General features: G+C 49.7%; 2 protein-coding genes across 3 annotated transcripts in view; both read right to left on the bottom strand.

The window, feature by feature from the left end:
- LOC146839505 (uncharacterized) overlaps nucleotides 1-24162 on the bottom strand; it is an 87434-nt gene that overhangs the window by 44198 nt on the left and 19074 nt on the right. The window lies entirely within an intron of this gene.
- The window catches only part of LOC146839506 (uncharacterized), a 38336-nt gene continuing 19148 nt past the window's right edge, over nucleotides 4975-24162 (bottom strand). For both annotated transcript variants that reach the window (XM_085651545.1, XM_085651546.1), the window contains one exon: nucleotides 4975-9083. In XM_085651545.1, coding sequence (XP_085507671.1) covers nucleotides 7117-8370 — 1254 coding nt within the window. In that variant the 5' untranslated portion in view covers nucleotides 8371-9083 and the 3' untranslated portion in view covers nucleotides 4975-7116. The remainder of the gene's footprint in view (nucleotides 9084-24162) is intronic.

Genomic DNA, 24162 nt, shown 5'->3' on the forward strand with positions numbered 1-24162 from the left:
GATGTCGATGGCTTCGCATGAGGGTTTGGTGAACTGCTTGATGACGTTGAAAAGTTCCCTTGTGTTGGATGCGTTGGTGTCGGTTTTATCCCTGATGAAGGTTCTTTTGGTGTCCCTTATCAGCTTTTGGTAGTTCTTAATGGCGATCTTGTGGTCGGTGTGGGCTTCAGTGGTCTTCTGGTTCCTCCACGTTTTTTAGAGGCATCTGCAGGTGCGTCTGGCTTCTAGGAGTTCGGTGATGAACCAGGCAGCCTTAGGAGGGCGTTTTGTGGTGGTTTGCCGGAGAGGTGCTAGTTTGTGGGTGCACTTGCGAACCACCGGTGTAGTTCCTTGGCTGCAGCGTTGGTGTCGGTGGTGGCCGAGGGGGGTCGTGGAGGAGGGTGGAGGTAAGAAGTTCTTCAGTGATCTTACTCCAGTTCTGTCGAGGCGGGCGCGGGGCTGGTTTGGGTGCGGTGCTGGATGTACAAGTGAAGTGGATGAAGTGGTGGTGTGTCCAGGTGGGCCGGGTGGTGTGGGTGAACCGGATGTTTGACCCTTCCGCGAAGATGGGGTCCAGTGTGTGTCCTGCAATGTGCGTGGGTGTGCATACCAGTTGATTAAGTCCCAGGTTGGCAAGATTCTCGCGGAGCACGTTGGCATCGGGGTCCTGGCGGTTCTCGAGGTGGAAATTTAGATCTCCGAGCAGGATGTAGTCCATGGAGGTGATGGCGTGGGATGCGGTGATTTCTGTGATGGTGGTAGTGGGCTGGGCGCGAGGTCCTGGTGGTCTGTAGATGAGCGTGCCCCATAGCGTAGTCCTGAGGTTGGTATGGATCTGGAAGTGGAGGTGTTCTAAGTTGGGGAGAGTGCTGCTTGGGCTGGAGAGTTGGAGGGAGGTTTTGTGTTCGATGGCGAGGCCTCCCCCCGGGCTGTTTGGGCGGTCTTTCCTCAGGAGCTTGTAGCCGTCCGGTATAGCCGTGGCGATGTCAGGTCTGGAGGTGGCGTTAGTCCAGGTTTCAGTGAAGAAGGCGACGTCAGGAGCGAGTGTGTCGAGCATGTCCCATATCTCTATGGCGTGCCAGTGAAGGGATCGCATGTTGAGAAGAATGCAGTTAATGTTGCAGGGGGGTTTGGTGGCAGGTGGTATTTTGATGTCTGTAGCCGTGACGTCTAAGGAGAAGAAACTCCGGCAGTGAACGCACGAGAAGGCTCCTTGTGTGTTGTCGGGCGAGGCTCGTATGCAGGACGCGAGGTGCCTGGGCTTGAGTGCGAGGAGGCTAGCGAAGGTGTAGCGGTGGAGGCCTGGGGAACCAGGGTTCCTGGGGATGGATGCGGTCCAGGCGCGGACGGGCGCAGACGGGCTTGCCTTAGGTGCACCTTCGGCGCGCCAGAAACGCATCCGCTGCGCAACCGCGCAGCAGGCGCCGTTATGAAGGAGAGGGGGCGGGATCGAGGAGGAGGCGGGCGGGAGTCTGGAGGGGGTCGGGGCTAAGGGGAATAGAGCGACGGGGCTCGAGGGCGGGAGATGAAAAGGCGCTACGGCGCTAGGAGTGAAATTGAGGCAGTACCTGTACAGAAATGAAAACCACAAATACAGAAACACAAGTCACAACACAGCGCTGGTCAGAAGCGCGAAATCTCAAGAGCTCAGAACCTGTGGCAGAGTCGGGCGCGAGGCTCGAACTCTGCTGCTGGGGCTGCTGTGGGCGGGAAGCTACTGGCGGAGCTGCCGGGGAGAGTGCTGCCTGGACCGAGGTCAGGTTAGCACACATAATGTGGTGCTGTCTGCATCAAGCATGGTATCCTCCGTTAAGTGGGAGAAGCAAAGAAATGAGCAGGAAGAACTAATGGGCAGAATGCAGATTCAAAGCATATCCGTTTGTATGTCAATGCTGGGAGAAAATGTGTACCAGATAGGGAATCATACATGTATTTGTGAAATACACATTCATCCAAGGGTTATTTGGAGCTGTATTACAAATGCTTAGTACCCAACTCACTCGTACACATACTCTGGTCCCTTTATTTTCCTTAGGGGTCTTATTTTTAATAACAGCTTAGATTTACTTCTGCTCCCATTCAGCAATCCTGGTATTGCTAACTGTCTTTTGAGTATTCGGTTTATGTGATTGGTTTTCACGAAGTGCTAGTAGTAACTACTGCTGCATGCCTGCCAGATGGGAACTGTAATTATTAAGAGCAATTTGGAGAAACCACATATGTGTGTAAAAGAACAGCAGAGCAGCTTTCAAAAGTGCACACAAAGAAGAATGTAATATCTTAAATTTTTCAACACTGTTGGTTTATTCAATTTAAAGTCCCTCCTAAAGGTGGAGAACAGCATGTCTGAGATGCAGATTATTTTATGGCAGTCATTTTGAACCGCGCTTATTTTTTTCCAGCTTAGTATTTCTCTACCTCCCTAATTAAATTAAGTTGAACATCTCACCATTATAAGCCGGGGCTTTTGCAGTAGCAACATCTTTTAAATACAAGCATGTAAATAAAACAGCTTGTGCTTTTAATATAAAAATTGTGGTACTCGCACAAACATGTTCCTTATTTTCACACTTGCATGGTGTGTAAATCTTGTGTCTGCTATCGATGTTTCAAAAACAGTTTGTTACTATTTTTTCTTCTGAGAATGGTGATAGTGGAGATGGTGAGTCGCATCTGTTCAAGGCTTGTTCAAATCGAGAATCAGGAAGAAAAATATCACCCTTACTCTACATTCATTAGCAAGCCATCAAGGGCGCTTCTCCCGTCAGCAGGAGATTCCTTTGTTTTGCGCACCCCTTAAGGCCCCCTGCACGGTGAAAATGACATTGTGCGTGGCCGCACAGGCATGCAGCTTAGAGGGAACACAGAACCCAGGTAGAAGGTGGACACTATGATGCCGCACTCAGCAGCAAACAGATAAGACTCCAGGTGATGCCACAGTCTCCAGCAACCAGATAGGACCCCAGGTAGAAGTCGGACACAATAACACTGCAGTCGGCAGCAAACAGATAGGATCCCAGGTAGAAGGTGGACACTATGATGCCGCAGTCGGCAGCAAACAGATGGGATCCTAGGTAGAAGGTGGGCACTATGACGTCGCAGGCGGAAGCAAACAGATAGGATCCCTGGTAGAAGGCGGAGACTATGACACTGCAGACGACAGCAAACAGATAGGTTCCCAGGTAGAAGGTGAACACTATGCCACCGCAGTCGGCAACAAACCGATAGGATTCCAGGTGACGCCACAGTCAGCAGCAAACAGATAGGACCCCATGTAGACGTCAGACACTATGACACTACAGTCGGCAGCAAACAGATAGGCACCCAGGAAGAAGGTGGACACTAGGACGCCGCAGTCTGCAGCAAACAGATAGGATCCTAAGTAGAAGGTGGACGCTATGATGCCAGAGTCGGCAGCAAGCGTATAGCGACACAATGGTTTTACATACGTCTTTATGCAGCCGAAGAAGGCTGCACACTACTTCTACACATAATCTGATTACACAGCACAGCCTCGGAGGACGGCACACTGCTTTTATACAACCTTTGATGCAACAGTACAGCCTTGGAGAATGGCACACTTGTTTTGCACAAAACCTGACACAATGTTGAAAACTTCCAACCAAGGTCTCTAAGGAAGAATGAATTATAAAAATAAATTGGAGAATTTTGAATGTTGGTGAGAAGAATCTATCACTATTACCCTCTGTTTGAACAGAGGTCAGAACCGCTTGAACCCTCACAGCAATGACCGACATACCTGGGGCGGTTGGTGTACGTACATCAGACCATCTGTCCTACTTATGGTAAGCATTCTGACCTACTTACTTCTCTTCAGGAACGTTATATAAAGACTGGCTGTCTCAAACAGAAAAAAACTAGGAAAAAAATGACCCAGACTCCCTTGTAGAAAGCTCTCAGTGTATCAAGTACATTATTTATTGGTTTTACAAAAAGCAAAAGCAAACTCTCAGTTTAGGAGTAAAACAAAAAAAGACTGTTGGGCACCCGTGTGAAACATGGTAGCCACTCAGCAAACTTTAGGTGCTTTTAGAGGAGCTCCTGTTGCTCCTCTGAAGACATAGGGATAGCCAGGTTGGTGGAGATCGCTAAATATGGTGGACGGTAGTCCAACGGGGTAGGGGAAGTTGTTGCGCCTGCTCCTCTGGCAGACCGTGGACCACCTGTCAAACTATAAAGGTAAGGTACAGTCTTCAAATGTAACCCAAAATAGAAAAATCACTAAAGAAAGACTAGCTGGAGTCAGGGTGTGGTGGACAGGGGACTCTATCAAAAATGCAACAAAGCATTATACAAGCCAAACCACCGGTCCACCCACCAGCCCTGTTTATAGTTGGACAGATTGTCAGCCTTTCATAGGAATTCCCACTGGGTCTGTTGATGGAGAACTTCTGAGTGAGAAAGAGCTCTCGAAGAAAACCCAACAGACATTATTAGATAAAGGAGCACTATAGAAGAACCTTTAAAAAAAAAAAAAAGAGTACATTTTGTATTTGACAAATTCATGTTTAAATCCCTTGTGTGGCACACTGCTTTCAAGTACTCAACATCCTGTGGTATTTTTATAGATTATTAACAAGAGTAGAACCAGGATATAGACATCTTTTTAGCTTTCCTAAACAAATCGGGTATGGATTGGGTAGAAACGACTGAATTATGTTCCCAAAACAGGAGTGAAGCCCAGATCTCAGTATTACAGGTAGCACTTCTCTCTTCATTAACACAGAAGGAGAGGTAGTAATATCTTGAGCAGAAAAACAACACTCACTCTGAGAGAAGGCATACTGGCGAGAATAGTCCCGTATGATTCAACCTGCGCCAGACTCCCTGCTGAAACCAGTCATGCTAGTGAGATTTGACCCCTTCATTGCCAAATAAACTAGGCTCCTTGCGGACATCACAAATTATCTTTATAGTTTAGGGAATAAATCACATTTAAGATCTCCTATGCAATCAGCAGTCAAATACCATGAATTCAAATAAATGTATTGTTTTATTACATATCAAAAAACATGCATATCTTATTAATATGTAAAATCTAGTCATCATTGTGTACATTTCATAGCCTCATGATTGTTCTTGCTGTATCATAATTTAGTTCATGTTAATGGTTAAAGTAAATTGAGTTTGATCCTGGTACACACCTCTGTAGTGTGGTTTTTAAAGGCTCTTGGATGTCTATACATGGGTGGTGTTTGGATGTTTGGTTATGTATCATTAATACAGATTTATAAAGTATTGGGTGTCAAATTTCTTATGCCACTAATGGCCGTACAAACCACTTTTTCCTAAATATAAATTGTCCAGTTTAGAACTGGTTGCTGTAAACGTGAAAGTAAAGTGAGTTTGACCCTGGAGCAAACCCCTGCAGTGTGTTATGTATAAGGATGGGTGTGTTGAAGAGCAGTCTTGTTGCTGTTCCTCACTGGCTGGGGGGTGGTGGTGGTGATGGTCGGCAGCAGGAAGAACTTCCCGGACTCAGCACTTTGTTAAAATGAACTTGGTGGAAAGCATTTGTTTCTACTATCTTTGGCTACTAAAGATGTATCCTTCCTTCTGATGTGTATATTATATCAGTGAACTCCTTCCTCTAGGCAAGGCTGGGCTATGAGAACACGGTGTATTTGGCAGCTCAAGCGACACAAAAGCACGTTACAGATGATTCAGAATGCTTCGATCTATCTTATTTGTGGTCGGAGGACTTCCCAACTGCATCACAAAGTTTCACTGTTTGCTTACAAGGCAGCACATACTTTTTATGTCCATTCATTCACCGGCAAACAAATGTTTCTTTTTGCTTGTAAATGCAAACTTGAATATAATTTGTGTCAAAACTGAGTATCTTTTGTGTTCCTCTACTTCTGAATCCATATTTTCTTTCCAGTGCCAAGGTTCAAGAAATGTAAAGCAGGGAGTCAATAGTTCTGGACTCTTAGAGCTATAATTCTTTACTGCTCAAGATTCATTCTTTACTTAACCATTAAGCTTTCAGAAACATATTAAGAACTAAAGTTTTCGTCAGCTCTCTCTCCGATCAATACTTTCGCCATCATGCACGGATTCTGTCCTTTCACCAGTTAGGAGTTGGTTGGGTGATTCTCTGTAAATAAGAAAGGTCTCAAATATATTCATATACAATTAATCTGGCCGTGAATCATTTACAGTCAGTGGTGAGCCAGCAAATTTCCCAAGGATCCAGCTTGATATTGGACACCTCTGGGGAAGTGCTACTATGGTAGTTGCAATAACAGATGCATGTGATGAGTGAAATGAGCATAATTTCTCCTGCGTCTGGGCTTCAGAGATAAATGATGTGCACTGCAAGCATTAACGCTCAGAGTTACAGGTCACAATTTCCTACTTTGACTTCTTGTGCCGTTGGACGTTGTTCTCTAGCAGCTGTCATTGAATCAGTTATTGCACAAAATGACCAAACAACAAAATCAGCTAGAAATATTCTCCGGTCTGTGCTTGTTAAACTTATTCAAGTGTGTTGTGTTTATAGGTTTTATCACTAATCCCTATAATTAGCTGAAAATCCTTCCCACAACACTTCCAAATCCACTACAATGGTATGGTTTCTCCCCTGTCTGAGTTTGTGTAGCGCACTTGAATGGTTTTCCCCCTAAGTGGCTTCGCTGCGGATTTCTTAATTTTGAAGGGGCACTAAAACTACTGCCTCATTCACTGCAGTGGTAGGGGTTTATCACCTGTGTGTGATCGTTGAGGTCTTTGTATTTCTGATAATTGACTAAACACTTAACACACTCAGTGCACTTGAAAGTTTTTTCCCCTGTGTGTGTGTTCGCTGATGATTCCTTAATTTTGAGGAACAACTAAAACTATTTCCACATTCATTGCAATCATATGGTTTTTACCCTGTGTGTGTTCGCTGATGTCTCGGCTGAATTGATAACAGACTAAAGCTCTTCATACTTTCCCGGCACTGTAATGGCTTTTCCGCTGTGTGTGTTTGCTGATGACTTCTGAGATTTGAGTAATCACTAAAACTACTCCACATTCATTGCAATGGAATGGTTTTACCCCTGTGCGTGTTCGAATATGTTTTTGTAGGTCCAATAACCGACTGAAGCTCTTCACACATTCACTGCAATGCTATGGTTTTTCTCCTGTGTGTGTTCTCTGATGTCTTCGAAGATTTGATAACACACTGAATGTCTTCACACACTTATTGCAATAGTATGGTTTTTCCCCCGTGTGTGTTCGCTGATGTGTTTGGAGTTGTGATAACCGACTGAAGCTCTTCACACATTCACCGCACTGTAATGGCTTTTTCCCTATGTGTCTTTGCTGATGACTCCTGAGATTTGAGGAATCACTAAAGCTACTTCCACATTCACTGCAATAGTATGGTTTTTCCCCAGTATGTGTTCGCTGATGTCCTTGTAGGTGTGATGACCGACTGAAGCTCTTCACACATTCAGTGCAATGGTATGGTTTTACCCCGGTGTGTGTTCGCTGATGAATCCTGAGAGTTGAGGAATCACTAAAACTACTTCCACAATCATTGCAATAGTATGGTTTTTCCCCAGTATGTGTTCGCTGATGTCCTTGTAGGTGTGATAACCGACTGAAGCTCTTCACACATTCATTGCAATGGTATGGTTTTTCCCCAGTATGTGTTCGCTGATGTGTTTGGAGTTGTGATAACACAGTAAAGCTCTTCACACATTCAGTGCAATGGTATGGTTTTTCCCCAGTATGTGTTCGCTGATGTGTTTGGAGTTGTGATAACAGACTAAAGCTCTTCACACATTCATTGCAATGGTATGGTTTTTCCCCAGTATGTGTTCGCTGATGTGTTTGGAGTTGTGATAACAGACTAAAGCTCTTCCCACATTCATTGCAATGGTATGGTTTTTCCCCAGTATGTGTTCGCTGATGTGTTTGTAGATTTGATAACTGACTGAAGCTCTTCACACATTCACTGCAATGGTATGGTTTTTCTCCTGTGTGTGTTCGCTGATGGCTTTTAAGATTTGATAACTGACTGAATGCCTTCCCACATTCAGTGCAATGGTATGGTTGTTCCCCAGTGTGTGTTCGCTGATGTCTTTGGAGTTGTGATAACTGACTGAAGCTCTTCCCACATTTGGTGCAATGGTACGGTTTTTCCCCCATTTTTGTTTGCTGTTGATCTTTTAGGAGTGCTAACTGACCAAAGTTCTTCACACATTCATTGCAATTGCACGTTGCTTCTCCTGTGTGTGTTTGCTGATGGCTCTTTAGTAGTGATGACAAACTAAAGCTCTTGCTGCATGTGTTTGATTCTTCTTTCTTGGTTAGTGTCTCTGGGTCGGGTTTATATTTGTCTGCATTCCATGACTGCGTTTCCTGAGGAGCTAACATGGTTGATAAAGCACTTGTGTTATTCACACATTCCCTGTATGTGTGTGGTATTTTGGATGCTTGATTTCAGATTTCACAATGAAATACAAGACTCACCAACTACATATATTATAATTGTGGCAGGTAAAGCTTCTTTGTAGGTGGTTATGTCCTTAGATTGCGGAATGGTTTTGCATGTTTACGGGTAAAGATTAGTCTTCCTTCAGGTCGATGCAAATTGGGACAGTCTGTTGTAGATCAGAGACCCTCTCTTTCCTTTACTCTTCAGTTGTCTGGCTCCACTCCTTTGTGCTTTTCTCTTGCTCCTGTGGTTTGGCCGAAAAGTTTACAATACACCTAGCGTGCTGAATGATGGTCTGCCATCATTACAGGAAGCAGAGCAATGCTGTATCCACCTCATACCGAACACATGATCAAAGCTGGTGGTGGAGACCTGTTTATACAGGAAGTGGTTTGTCAGTGTTGTTGTCTTAATTTTCTAGAGGTCATTTCTTAGTCCTGTTGTGTGGAGGTGCACAGCTCAGACTCTTACATGCAGAGAATTGCTCTGGATTGCCTCTTCCAGGATCTAGCAGTTTATGTTCAGGTTCCTCAGACTCTGACTATGCAGATCTTTTCCTGAATATTGGAGCTCATTTTTTCTAACCACTTTTTTCAGATTTGCACGATTACGGTCATGTTTCACGATCATTTGTGCATTCAAGGCTGGTTTCCTATTGGATGTAAAGAGATTTAAAATCACTAAATGGAAATGTAAGAGAATGTGAATACAAAATATTTAACTAGTTGTAAAAGACATCTCGTCGTGACCATTTATGAAAGTTACCAAGAGATATTTCACCATACAGTTATTTAACTAAATGTTCTATTGAACATGTCACATTTTGCTTAATTCAGAGAAGGAGGCGATTGTCCAGTGTTCACACAGTAACTTAGTTCAGAAAGAGCACACATGGAGTGCCCACTCGCTAGAGGTACAGCTTTACGAAGACGTACATGGCTAAGATTTCATTTAAACAAGAAGAGATTATGTAAAAAGAGATGGATCAGGATGTGCTGCTGTCACTTTAGATTCAGGAATTGTATGACAGCATTAACCCTTTCAAGACTACAGGACAAAGAAAACTCTTCAGGAAGTATATAATAAAGGTAACGCTCCAGGAAGTATATAATAAAGGAAACGCTATAGCACGTATATAATAAAGGGAACGCTCTAGGACGTATATAATAAAGGTAACGCTCCAGGAAGTATACAATAATGGTAACGCTCCAGGAAGTACATAATAAAGGAAACACTTCAGGAAGTATATAACAAATGTAGCTCCATTCATACTCTTCTTGACAGTACTTTCCAGTTTACACTGGAGCAGCTGAAGTTCCAACTCCTGTCTTTACTTTTCTGTTTGTTCAGTTATCTTTGCCACATTCCTAGGGATGGTTCAAGCATTTGTTGGAAGATTGCAGCATTTATTATAGAAATTCCATCACAACCAGTAAAATACCTGCAATATCTCTGCTGCCAATACGTGTCTGCTTTTTGTCTTTTTCTACCTTACCAGGGTATCTGACTTAATGTCTTCTGTTTAGTGCCAGCATGCTTCTCGGTCGGTGGATGGAGCATTGGCAGAGTCTGACAAGATGCCCATTGCTTTCAGGGGAGTGCAGCATTTACACGGATGTATGACGTTACAACGCATACATTTACATCGCGGTACATTACATCGCGGTTTTTACAACGCAAGTCGTTACAACGACTTGCGTTGGAGGGCGCTGGACTTAGGAGTAGTATAATTTACTATTCCAACTCCAGTCTACGTACAGTAGGGAAGGTGTTGGATAGTAAATTATACTATTCCTTGTCCTAGAGCGCCATCTAGCGCAAGTCGTTGTAACGACTTGCGTTGTAAAAACCGCGATGCAATGGCATCGCGATGTAATCCCCGCGTTGTAAACGATGTTCCCCCATTTACACCTTTGGGAATTTCTTAAAATCAGCCTTACCTTACTCCCTGTTCATCACCTTCCATACTCCCTTATGTCTGTGTACTCGCACTGAAGGGTTCATTGACAGCTAAAGCAGAGGAGTGACTCTATGAACACAGCAGACATCAGGTAATGATCTGATAGAAAAACGCCATGGTTGGCAGTAGAAGGATCAAAAGCGTCTTTAGAGAAGCTCGCACGGGGCATACAAACGGAGGAAGTGTACAGGTAGATACTTATGAGGTACAAACAGAGGAGGTGAACATGTAGGTACATGTTCCATTTTGGGTCTGTTTCAGGCTTTTACTGGGCTGGGAATTGGTGTGCACTGTATCTTAGTCCTGCGGCTGATAAAGGCACTTGCTGCAAGGGTTTTACCACTTTGACCCTTTACAAGAGGGGAGCAGAGCCCTAGAAAGCACAACATCTGAAGGCTACCTGCCCTGAGGGGAAGGTGAGGGTCCAGGTGTCAGACAATATCATCAAGGGACATAAAAGGATCCTAAGAAACACAGCGGCAGAGAGGCGAAATCGTCAGCCCAGATGAAGAAGAGCTGGGTCCTCCACTGTTTCCGGAATAGTAAGTGATATTGAATCTTTCTAAGGTTAGGAGGTATAGAATTCCATCGGGTCGGAGCTAAGACATGGAAGGAACAACCTCCCGTTCTGGCTCTGCTGTAACGAGGGATGTGGGCCAGGTTTGGATTTGTGGAGCGTAGTGTTCTGGAGGGCATGTAAAATTGCATCCAGGCAGCTAGACTCCTTGGATCACTGTTTTTGTTTAGTTACGTTTTGAAAAGTTGTCGTGCATGCATTTGGTCAACGCTGATACACAGTTTTTAGATTTGACACAAGAGCCAGTCGACTCTGCCAACAGGGAAATAATTAGCTGAGTGTCATCAGCATATGACACTAGTGAGATGTTAGAATTGGGATTTCTGGTTGGCTAAGGCTTGCGTCAAAGCCAAGGAGAAACCACCACTCTAGTCAGGGCAGATAACCCCTGCTCACCACCTTGGTAGCTTGGCACGAGCAGTCAGGCTTATCCCGGAGGCAATGTGCAAAGCGTTTGCGCGCGCACACAGCAATAACAGCCCAGGCACACCACAAAAGGAACTCCACACAAGGTTATATATAAAAATAGCCTTTGTATTATAATAAACACATTAGATCATAATCACATAATATACACTGTGCCAACTGGCACTGGGCAGTATCTACAGGGGATTATATACACCTGACAGGGCCAATTGGGCCACTGTCAGAACAATCACAAAGGGAAATTAGCAAATGTAGGACATATACTAACTGTAGCATAAAATAATAAGTGTAGTCAATCAGTAATAACAACCAGGCGCTACTGGCAGAAGAAATGAACTTGGCATCATCAACTTAGCATAAATCCCATTATCCCTAACATCCTAAGCATAAATACACTACACATTAGGAATCAAATATATCCTGCCCCACACTCAGGGGCATAAATACATTACGCATAAATCACATTAGGCATCATGTTAGGTATAACACATCATGTAATCACCATCATAAACACAGTGGGCCCCAAGCGGGGGCACACCACCTGAAAACTGGCCCCAGACCAACTGGCCTCTCACAGGGGCTCAAATGCCCGCTGTCCAGAATGTCCGGGCGGGCTGCGCAGGCAGCAAAGCAAAAGATCAGGCCTAAACGTGGCAGCTGCCCACTAATTGCTGGGCAGCTGTGCAGGCAGAAATGTGGGCACTCACTGTAAGAATGGCGCTGGGCTCGGGGGCCCTGCTCTGGGTCTCACTGGGGCTTCTCTGAAATCATACTGCCCACACAGGGAATGGTGCTGGCACCACCTGGGCGTGAGTCCCCCACTGGGACTCTTGAAAACAAAATGCGCCCCCAAGTTGCAGTTGCCCGCTACGGCGGCGCAACTGAAGACCAACAAAGTACTGACATGTTGGAGTACCCTCCGGGACTCAGAAATAACCAAAGGAAATGCCAAGACGTGGCAGCGGCCCGCAACTGCGGTGCCGCTGTGAAGCCCCCAAGCACGCGGGCACCACTGTGCCCTGAGAAGCCCCCCTCCTCTGGGAACAATGATCACTGCACAATGGAGGGTGGGGCATGCACCAAAAATATGCCTCGAACCACCCCCTGACAAAAGGACTACAGCCCCACTCACTGGGACTGTCTCGAGTGTTCCTGTACCGGGGCCGTCTCCTCTTCAGGCGGTCTCCTTCAGTTCACCGAGCGAAGTTTCCGTGGCAGGCTTGGCGGCGTTGGCAGCACACGGGGTTCTCACCGTGGTCACGGGAACCCCGCCTCGAGACAGGCTGCTTCCCGACTTCGGCCAGCACATCTGTTCACCCGGGCTTTTCTCCTTTCTGCTCTGGGAGGCAGAGTGGGCTCCCGTTCTCCGCCGATGCAGCGATGCAGCACTTCACCACGCAGGGCTCCGTCTTCCTCACAGGAGCCCCGCCTGGATTCTTCTTTGGTCGCCAGTGCGGGGTGGGCTCCCGCCTGGCTTCAGCAGTGACCCGGGTTTCCCCAGCTCATGGGAGGCCCGGGTACTTCCGGCGGTGCATTACCAAGCCCCGCCCACAACCAGGGCTTCCCTGGCTACTTCCGGGTCGCCGCGGGCAGCGCGGCGGCCCTCAGGGCTTTCAGTGGCTCCTTTTCCTGGCACCAGTACGGGGTAGGCTCCCGTTAATCAAATACTACCAGTAGCGGGGTGGGCTCCCGCTAAAAGCACATAAACACAATAAGGCTGATAAGCGGGGTGGGCACCCGCGCCGAAAATAAGTCGGATTGCGGGGGAATCTTCACGCGGGGGATTCCCTTACAAAGATGATTGCAGCTTTGTGCTCCTGTTAAAAAACGAAGCGCTGCTCCTCGTGGACATAAAAATAGCGTGCTCACCAGGAAATAAAGATATAGCGCTTCCCAGGCGCTTGAAATCCCAAAATCCAGGGAAAAGAATGGAGCGCTCTGGCCAGCAGTAAAGAGCAAAGCGCTCTTTCAAAGTAAGGCAAAAAGTTCAGGGGGCACAAGGCTGGGCTCAGGCAGGCCAGCACACAGGGCCCTCCAGCAGGGAGGCAGGTCCTTGTGGCGGTTCCTCCTGGAGCCCAGCAGCACCAGCCCCCAGCATCAGGACCAGCACAGCAGAGCACACTTTCATGGGGTCAAAGCCCCTTCTCTTATACACAGATTTCCTGGGGGAGCTTTGGAGCACTTTGTTTTGCTCAGCTCCTCTCTCCATTGTCAGGTGGGGGCTGGGTGCTCAGACGCACCACAGGGGGCGGAGCCAGCACTGTGGAGGGAAGGCACAGCCCTATTCAGGTCTCAGGTGCAACTCCTCCCTCCCATCTACATGCAGATCTCCCTATTCACCACTGAGCAGACTCATCCTGGCTCCTAGAGCCAAGCACACCATCCAGCCCCTGTCAATCACAAGCCAGACATGCACTCATGTTAGACCTGTCAGCCCTAGGGTGGTCTACCCCGTTTTTGCCCTTGTGGAATATCTGACCACTTCCCGCTGCTCCTGCAATACGCAAGTTACCGCCTCGCACGTCGTCGTATCCCATCAATACGCCCCGGCTATCTCCAGGTACCCGCGATCCACAAGGCACTTACGAAGGCAACATTCCTCTACTTTACGGAAAATGCGCCCTCTGTTGCCTCACCGACGATTTTGTGGGAGGCATATAAAACGGTCCTCAGAGAACAGGCTCTCCCTACCATAGCAGCGCATAAGCGAGCAAATCAGGCAGAGCTGCAGTCGCTCGAACAAGAGCTGCGCACGGCAGAGGCACACCAGGCTCGGGACCCCTCTCAGGCGTCGGCCTCTGACCTGCAGGCCGCACAGGCCAAATATAGGGCGTACCTCACGGAGTACACAAAGCAACAGTTATATATGACCTGGGTGATAAGACTGGGAAGCTCCTGGCATGGCTCGATATACGGGAGGGGGGAACCAGGTGGATAGCACAACTTAAATCTGAGGAGGGCCAGGCACTAATTGAACCAGGCGCGATAGTGCACGCTCTTGCGCGCCATTTCCAAGCAGTCTACTCCTCCACATGTGAAAGATTTAGCGATGCCCCGGCTTACCGCTGAGGCGGCGAGTGCCCTGGAGGCTGACATTACAGTAGAAGAGGTACAAATGGCAATCGGAGCGCTACAATCCGGTAAAGCGGTGGGACCGAATGGCATACCGGTCGAGCTCTATAAGCGAACAGCCGGGACAGTCGCCCCCCACTTACTTAACATGTTCATAGACAGTCTCCGGATGGACGAACTCCCACGGGACCAACGAACAGCCACCATAGTGGCTATACTGAAGCCCGGCAAGCCTGCTTCTGAGTGTGCCTCCTATCGTCCTATATCGCTGCTGAATGCAGAGGCGAAAGTCCTTGCGAAACTCTTGGCGACCAGACTGACACCACACTTGCCAGAAATTGTACACCCAGACCAGTCTGGTTTCATGCCCGGCAGAAGCACGGCCCTCAATTTGCGGCGCTTGCACGGTGTGATTGCCCGAGTGGAGCGCTTACAGGAGCCAGCGGTGCTGCTCTCGTTGGATGCGCGAATGACATTTGACATGGTCGAATGGCCCTTCCTGTTTGCAGTATGGGCTTTGGGCCCAATTTTGTGCCTGGGTCCGACTTCTCTATACTAAACCAATGGCCCATGTTGCCGCCAATGGGCATATGTCCGAAGACTTTCCCCTGACACGTGGCACTCGCCAGGGGTGCCCCCATGTCGCCCCTGCTGTTCGCCCTAGCGCTGGAGCCCTTGGCGACATGGATGCGCTGGGAGCCCCTGATACGGGGGCTCAGGTGGACAAATGACTGGGAGGACCGCATCTCCATCTATGCGGATGATGTGTTGCTCTATCTGTCTTCCCCGAGGCGCTCAATCCTAACTTTACTTAACATTTGTGAAATCTTCAGGAGAGCGTCCGGCTACACTATTAACTGGTCAAAATCGATAATGTATGTGCGGCCCTCCTCCTCGACTCCCTGCGGACTGCCCACTTCAAACGGCGACGGGATAATTTAAATATCTGGGTATCCACGTCACTGTAAACCCGGCGGACTTCCTAAAACTGAACCTGCAACCCCCACTAGACCGTCTCAAGCGCGACGCACGTCATTGGGGTGCGCTGCCGCTCACGTTACTGGGGAAAGCTGCCCTATTTAAAATGATGGCCCTGCCTCGATTCGTGTATGTACTGGAATACGCCGTGTCGCATACCGCCGGAATACTTCCGTGCAATTGCGGCACAGGTGACTAGCCTTATGTGGGGTAGTAGACCGCCGCGTATAGCACAGTCCAAGTTAACTCGCGGCTGGTATGATGGAGGGATAGCGCTTCCAGATATCCAACTCTATTACTGGGCGGCGCAGCTAAAAGTAATTAATCAGTGGCTTCATGTCCCGCGGACGGACCCTGCATTTAAAGCAGATAGGTACATACTGGGAGAGCGAGGTGTGTTGTCACCCCTGTATGACGGTAAACTGGCTCCAGCGCTCATCGGTCCGCTTAGGCAGACCGTCGCCATTTGGCACGCGGCACAAGCCAAACTAGGGTGGCGTGGGGTGTTGACCCAACTCACACCTCTGTGGGACACAAAGCAGCTCGGAAAGCTTAGAAGCAGCAGGGGCTTTGACAATTAGGACAACATCGGGATTTCTACGATTGACGACATGTGGCACAAGGGTGAAATAATTACATTTGCACGTCTTCAGCAGCAATGCGAGCTGGCATCCTCTGAATGGTTCTGATATACACATTGAAGCACGCCTTGCTATCGAGGCTGGCGCCTGGCGCGACAGTACCGGAGGCGTCGCCCTTGGAGGACAGATTGTTAACGGATTACATGCCTAAAAGGGCCACATCGCTTACATACCGTAAGCTGGTCAACAACCTATCGGACCCAATGGGTCCTCTCCGCAAGAAATGGTCCCGGGATGTGGGCGAATTTGACGACCCGGCGTGGCGGGAGGCACTGGCTTCACCGCGAGAGGCGGGTATACCCTCGAGGCTCCGGCTCATACAGCTCCGTATTCTGCACCGCTCCTACTACACCAGACACACTCAACACAGCATAGGTAGTGCGCCACATCCGTTCTGCTTGCGCGGCTGCGGGGAGGTGGGAAATTTCTTCCACACCATATGGGAATGTCCCGTACTCCAGGAGTACTGGAAGCAGGTGATGCGGACGCTGTGGCAGTCGGGGGGAGTCTCGCTGGTACCGGAGCCTAGACGCTGCCTACTGAATATATGGGAACCTAACGACCTCAAGCGCCAGGTGCAGGGTTGGGCTACGCTAGGGATTATGATAGCCAAACGCAACATAGCCCAAAAATGGGGAACAGGGGAATTGCCGAAGTTAACCGCATGGGGAGCCGACATGGACGATGCCATGTTTGCGGAAAGGTCGGCTTTCATCAGGCGGGGTTGCCCTCGTAAATGGAGTAAACTATGGGGGGCGTGGAACAGATTCAGGGGTGACATCTGTGACCCGCCCTCAGATCAAGATGATGATGCCTCGGACTCGGACTGATGTGGGGAGGCCCAGAGGTGAATGCGCGGGGAGGTGGATATTAACGATATATCGTGTTGGGGAAATGCTTCCTGAGGGGTTGTCTCTGGTGATTGCTACTGCACTGTTTTATATTGTGGAAAACTACGTATTCAACTGTTGTTTTGTACTGCTGCTTATTAAGAAAATAAAAAAGAAATTAAAAAAAAAAAAAGCAACCCCGTAGAGTCATTTGGACGGCTGCCTATCAAGAGGCCTTTGAAACCTTGAAGCACGCGTTGTTCACCGCTTCGGTGCTTCAAACTCCAGATTTTAATAAGGAATTCATCGTGCAGACAGACGCCTCTGAGCATGGCATTGGAGCTGTGCTCTCTCAACTGAACGAGGAAGGCCAAGACCAGCCAGTTGACTTTATTTCCCGACGACTACTCCCCCGGGAACAGCGGTGGAGTACCATCGAACACGAAACGTTCGCCGTGGTCTGGGCCCTGAAGAAGCTGAGGCCGTAACTTTTTGGCTCTCACTTCCTCATCCAGACCGACCACCGCCCCCTTCGCTGGCTCATGCAAATGAGAGGCGAAAACCCCAAATTGTTGAGGTGGTCCATTTCCCTACAGGGGATGGACTTTCGGGTGGAACATCGACCCGGAGTAGACCACGCCAATGCTGACGGTTTCTCCCGGTTCTTCCGCCTTGGTGAAGAGAACTCCCTAGAGGCTGGGTAGCTCTCCCCACTTTCGGCTGGGGGGGACGCATGTTAGACCTGTCAGCTCTAGGGTGGTCTACCCCGTTTTTGCCCTTGTTGCCTCATTTTTTTCCGCCATCTTTTTGTTGGCCCTAGGTCTCTGGGCGCCTTAGCACTGCTAACCAGTGCTGAGGTGCAGGTGCTCTCCTCACAACATGGCTGCCACAGGCCCCTGCTACTGCGGAGTGGCCATTGCACGCACATACTAGTAGTCAGGAGCAGGCTGGGACAGTGGGATACAGTATATTTTTCCCTCCCGCCTTTTTGTCCCATAGACTAGTATGTGGAAGCTCCTGGAACCTTCCAGCCCTGGGAGGGATTTCGCTTTGCCGCCTTTGCAGGAGGGTCACCTGACCTGGGGGTATAAGGGGAAAGGAGGGAAACCGGACTAGTCAGTTGGGGCACCACTGGACCTGGGGGAACCTCTGCCGGAGCGTAGGCGGTTGGGCCTAGGGGAGACACCTACACTACTGGGGACTGACTGAGTCTAGGCCCTGCTGTACCCAAGATAGATGAGGGACTCTACCTGCCTACTGATCTTGCCTGGTGAGGGGGCAACCTGGGGGACCATCTCCAGTGTGCTGCAGGGACCCGCCCTGCCCCTGATGCCTGCCAACTCCACCCCCTTCTCCCTCTGGAAAGCCTGCCAGGGGAACCTGCCATCTACTCTCCCCCTCAGGCATGTGCTGACCAGGACCGTCACTGTGGGCCCTAAGGAATCGCAGGTAGTGCGCTGTGCCCCCAAAGCGCTATGCTTCCAGACCTGGGCCCCTGAAGAAGAAGACGCCAGATCTGTGCCCCTGAGAAAGAAACTGGTTGCTGTTGTGCGCTGTGTCACATCTCAGCGCCGCTTTTCTGCCCCATCCCGGTGCTGCTGCTGTGCCTTCTAACCACTGTACTTGTCAGTGCTGTACCCACGAGGCGCTGTGTCCCTAGGCGCTTTACTGCCCAAAGCACCGCCGCTGCCCCGTACCTGTAACCTAGCGCTGGGCTGGTGCGAGCGCTTCTTGTTGGGAGTCATCGCCGCCACCCCAAGACCGTACGGTCCATCGCTGGGCTCCCGGGGGCGCTAGCGGCCTAAGTCACCGCCATCGGCCTAAGTCACCGCCATCACCGCCGCGGCCCCCAGGCACCACGCCGACAGGAGTATCGTGCCCCAGGTGGCGAGAAGAGGAGGATCCCGGGGCCACTCCGCGCCGCGACCCCCGAAGTGAGGAGGGGGGTTGCTGCAGGTGCTACGCGGGCCGCGCTAGGCCCAAGGAGGGCTCGAGGCGTGTTGCGTGGCAACCGGGGCGCTAGAAGCGACGCAGGCGGCGCCCCCGGTGAGCCGCGCTCCCATTGGTTCCCAGGCCGCGTGGTAACCCGGAAGGCCCGGGGCTCGTCCCAGTCCCCGCGGGAGGGGCGGCGCTGCCGGAGGAAGCCCCGGACCCGCTCCCCGGCCTGCAGACGTCAGCGGACCCCTCCAGGAGGCCTAATACTTCCCCCCGTAGCCAAGCTGGTGAGTGAGAGAGCAGGAGGGGTATTTGGGGCCCAAGTAACTCCGAGACTCCCTCAGCGCCCCTGCGGCTGGCCTCGGCGAGCCGGCAATAGCCCTTCTGCATAGGGGGGACGGGTCGGTACGGTGAAGGGACCCGACTGCCCCCCCCCCTCACATGGGATCAAGCCCTTCGGGTTACGCAGCAGCCTCGGCATCCCTATGAAACCAGAGAAGTACTGCCCCCCTGAGGATGGTGCCTTAGTGTGTCTCCATCTAGAACGTGGATTGATGATTTATCCACTAGGGTTGCTCGACTGAAGGAACGGTTATCCTGCAATTTACTAGCACTAGTTGGTTGAAGGAATTCACCGTTGTTTTGGGGTTACTGGGCTATTCGCTTGAAGGGATGAGTTAAATAATGCCCTCTGATTATCTGTGCAACTGTTTGAATGAATTTATTTCTGTTTGATGCCGCACCAAATCGATTATTACCCTGAAAAGGCACTGCTGCATTCGACTGCACGAGTTAATTGGTGCCCTGCAGTGCCCTGTTCTATTAGCTGAATGAATTGCCTACATCGGTTTAGTTTCTAAGTGAATTGACTGTTCCTCTAAAGTGCACTGACTCTTACAGACTCTTACACTGTGACCAATTAATTGTTGACTGCGTTATCTGGTGCATTTACTTAAATGAATTCGAGGTTATTGCAATCGTAACTGCTTGTTCATGAAATGAATTGATCTTCCCCCCTGTGAAGTAGATAAAGAATCTTGTGTTTTCACTAAACCATCTGTTGTTGTGTCTTTTATTGTGTGCGCATGGCTGAGTCCGCGTAGATGAGTGCTGCACTAGTGCTTTACACATTGCCTTCGGGTGCCTTCCTACCTCGCGCCAAGCTACCGTGTCGGAATTGGTGACCCCAGTTCTAACAACTCCACATCAGGCAGGCAGGCAAAATAGCACACAGAAATGACAATTTCTGGAAGTGGTATTTCTCCTATAGTTATAATAAATCTGCGCACACCATTGCGCAGCATTTATTCTTACGAGTTTGCACATACTAAACTTGACCCTGCACTCCTCTCACACCAGGAATTACCATGGACACACATATCCCCCATGCATTCCTATGGGACGGCAGGCCAGTTTCACTAAAGGTAACACAGAGCGTACGCACTTTACACTGGGACACAGTGCTAAAGTGCCTAGGGGCCTAAAACCAATAACACTACATAGGGAAAAAGGCTAGGATAAATGCAAAACGTTTAGGGGTGAACCTGCCAAAAGGGCCAGGTCCAACACGACCCCCTTCCAGCCAAAACGCAGGGTATTCCAATCACCACTGTGATGGGCTTCCCTGCTTTGGGCGATAGAACACGGACGTGGGCCCGCAACGGCAGGGACACCCTCCGGTTCTACGCCACTCTGAACCTACGTGGTTCCTTCTGTAAAAGCTCTCTGGACCAACTGGGCAACCCAACTGGTACTCCCTAGCTGTCCACGGCCAGGACCAGGCCCCAGGCCACCCAGATGCCACTGGTTCTTGCCTATTCACAGAGTGGGGGGGTAGTAACCCCTGGCATATAGTAGCCATTCTCCACTCTACCCCTCATCAGGGCAGTTCTAGACTGCCACTGATCCTCTAGTCTAGGGTCTGCACCCTCAAGCTGACCAAAAGTCACGGGCGAGGCTCTCCTCCCCCACCTCTTCTTCTAGGGTTCCGTCCTCTCTTCCTCTGAGAGGCACCCTTATAACACAACTCTCACACCAGTTCAGGACCTCTTTCCAAGAACTGGTCTCCCAACCTAGGGTTTAACCCCTCAGATTGCAACAGGGTCAGAGGCGAGGACTCTCTCCCTCTGGACCCCTTCCAGAGTCCGGCACCCTCCCAACTGGAGTGGTGCCCCTAGCAACTACATCGGTCAGGACACTGCTTTCAGTTGTCCTTCCCTCCAGGTCAGGAAACACCTGAGCCTGGCCTCTCGACCCAGGGACGGTACCCTTTGGTTGGGCTTCCTGGGGAGTACATATACCCCCCCTTGAGGGTGACACATAGCTAATGTGTCATGTGACAGTCTGCCTGGCGCAGAGTTCACAATCTCCTGTCCCTTTGACAGTGCGTGAAGATGCCCCAGGACAGAAGTGGCGTCACCATGGTCACTCAGTGGGGACTCAGCCCTTCTGGCCAGCCCCTGACCCAATGGTTCTCCCACTGGGGACTCTTTCCCCTCTTCACCCCTCAATCCAGACTTCTGCACCCTCCCAACTGGAGTGGCACTGCCAGACACCAGAACTGATGGAGGCCTGATTACAGGCACTCCCAGCTCACCCAACACGGGGTGACTCCCCGCAACGGACGGTCCACCCAGACATACTAGGCTCCCTACCTGGTGATCCCTCAAGGAACCATCCAGTCCTTGAGACTGAGGTTGGGGCACTTCGGGACACGGCCCAGTCTCACTCCCACTCCTGCGAGACAGAAGGTGAGGCCTTACAACCTCCTCACTATCAGGGGACCTAGCTGTGCTACTCTGACCCACTTCCACCACACAGGACTGGAAGATACCTGGGTCACTACTTTTGGGACCACTCTCCAATGCATCTTCAGAACCTCGGGCCTCCTCCCAGAGGTCGGCTTCCCGTGCAAGCTCCCTGGGATCAGAGGACTCACACTCTAACAGGTGTTGGCGCAACCCCGGAAAACAATGACTGAGCATGTGCTCTTTGATAACCAAATGGGCCAGCCCGTCATAATCAAAATCATCTACTGTGCTAACCATCAGCCAATTGTTCAGCGCATGATCACATTTATCCACAAAGTCCCTCCAAGACTGGTGAGACAGTTTCTTACTGCCCCTGAACTTCAACATATACTCCTCTTCTGGGGAACACGGTACCATACTTTGGGAACTGGGAACGGGACTTTCTGCACTGGACTCTATATCGCTGCCACCCCTAGATCCCACCCTTACTGGTTAATCCAGAAAACCACAACTGCGCTCAGGGGATAATCTACCCTCCAGAGCTAATTTCTCCCTGGCGAAGGCCCTCTCAGCCTCCGCCATCCTCTCCTGCGCTAGGACCCTCTCAGTCTCTAGCTTTTGCTCTTCAAGGCCCAACGCCTTGAGACTCAACTCCTGAGCCAATAATGCCTTTTTCTCCTCTAACTTCCAATGCTCCAACTCCAATTTCTGAGCTTCCATATGCTCATAGCTCTCCTTCTGGAGTTTCTCTAAAGCCAGTTGATGCTCCCTTTCTTCCCTCCTATCTACCCACTCCTCTGGGGACAGGGAAAGGGATGGGACGCTGCCCCTGACACTGGACCCTGCAAGGGACTCCCTATCTATGGGGTCCTCACTATCTACTGGCGTCCCTGTCCTGTCACTTTCTTCCACCTCTTCAGACTCCTCAGGGCTCCCCTCAGACCCACCACCCACTTGGAGTGCAGCCCGGGCCCTCTCCTCCTCACTGCGCTCACGTTCCCATTCATCCTTTTGCCATTGGATCAGGTTCTCCCTAAGTTTTGACTGGGAGTCTGTCCCACTCACTGCTATGTCTCTCTCCTCACAGAACTCAACCAATTCCCACATACTGTATCTAAACAGACCACAGAAATTAAAAGCAGACTCCATTTTGGCAGGACGCTCAGGCACACGTGCAACACAAGAGACCTAGGTGTCTGAGCTGAAATAAGTACACAATTCAAAAATGACACTTTTAGGAGAAGAATTCAAATAAAACTCAGAACAATAATCCCCAAACACGTGATTATCTAAATGCAGAGTTTTGTAGTGCAGCCAGTTGTCGCTGTGGTACTGCGCAAATGCAAGTCCTATCCCACCGCTGATCACCAATGTTAGAAATGGGATTTCTGGTTGGCTAAGGCTTGCGCCAAAGCCAGGCAGAAACCACCACTCTAGTCAGGGCTTGGGAGTTACACGCCAAAGATAACCCTTGCTCACCCCCTTGGTAGCTTGGCACGAGCAGTCAGGCTTGTCCCGGAGGCAATGTGCAAAGCGTTTGCGCACGCACACAGCAACAACACCCCAGGCACACCACAAAAGGAACTCCACAAAAGGTTATATATAAAAATAGCCTTTATATTATAATAAACACATTAGATCATAATCACATAATATACACTGTGCCAACTGGCACTGGGCAGTATCTACAGGGGATTATATACACCTGACAGGGCCAATTGGGCCACTGTCAGAACAATCACAAAGGGAAATTAGCAAATGTAGGACATATACTAACTGTAGCATAAAATAATAAGTGTAGTCAATCAGTAATAACAACCAGGCGCTACTGGCAGAAGAAATGAACTTGGCATCATCAACTTAGCATAAATCCCATTATGCCTAACATCCTAAGCATAAATGCACTACACATTAGGAATCAAATATATCCTGCCCAACACTCAGGGGCATAAATACATTACGCATAAATCACATTAGGCATCATGTTAGGTATAACACATCATGTAATCACCATCATAAACACAGTGGGCCCCAAGCGGGGGCACACCACCTGAAAACTGGCCCCAGACCAACTGGCTTCTCACAGGGGCTCAAATGCCCGCTGTCCAGAATGTCCGGGCGGGCTGCGCAGGCAGCAAAGCAAAAGATCAGGCCTAAACGTGGCAGCTGCCCACTAATTGCTGGGCAGCTGTGCAGGCAGAAATGTGGGCACTCACTGTAAGAATGGCGCTGGGCTCGGGGGCCCTGCTCTGGGTCTCACTGGGGCTTCTCTGAAATCATACTGCCCCCACAGGGAATGGTGCTGGCACCACCTGGCCGTGAGTCCCCCACTGGGACTCTTGAAAACAAAATGCGCCCCCAAGTTGCAGCTGCCCGCTACGGCGGCGCAACTGAAGACCTGCAAAGTACTGACACATTGGAGTCCCTTCCCGGACTTAGAAATAACCAAAGGAATTCTCAAGACGTGGCCCCCAAGCACGCTGGCACCACTGTGCCCTGAGAAGCCCCCCTCCTCTGGGAACAATGATCACTGCACAATGGAGGGGGAGGCAAGCACCGAAA

Source organism: Triturus cristatus, chromosome 4_1, assembly GCF_964204655.1.
Source record: "Triturus cristatus chromosome 4_1, aTriCri1.1, whole genome shotgun sequence".
Classification (NCBI taxonomy): domain Eukaryota; kingdom Metazoa; phylum Chordata; class Amphibia; order Caudata; family Salamandridae; genus Triturus; species Triturus cristatus.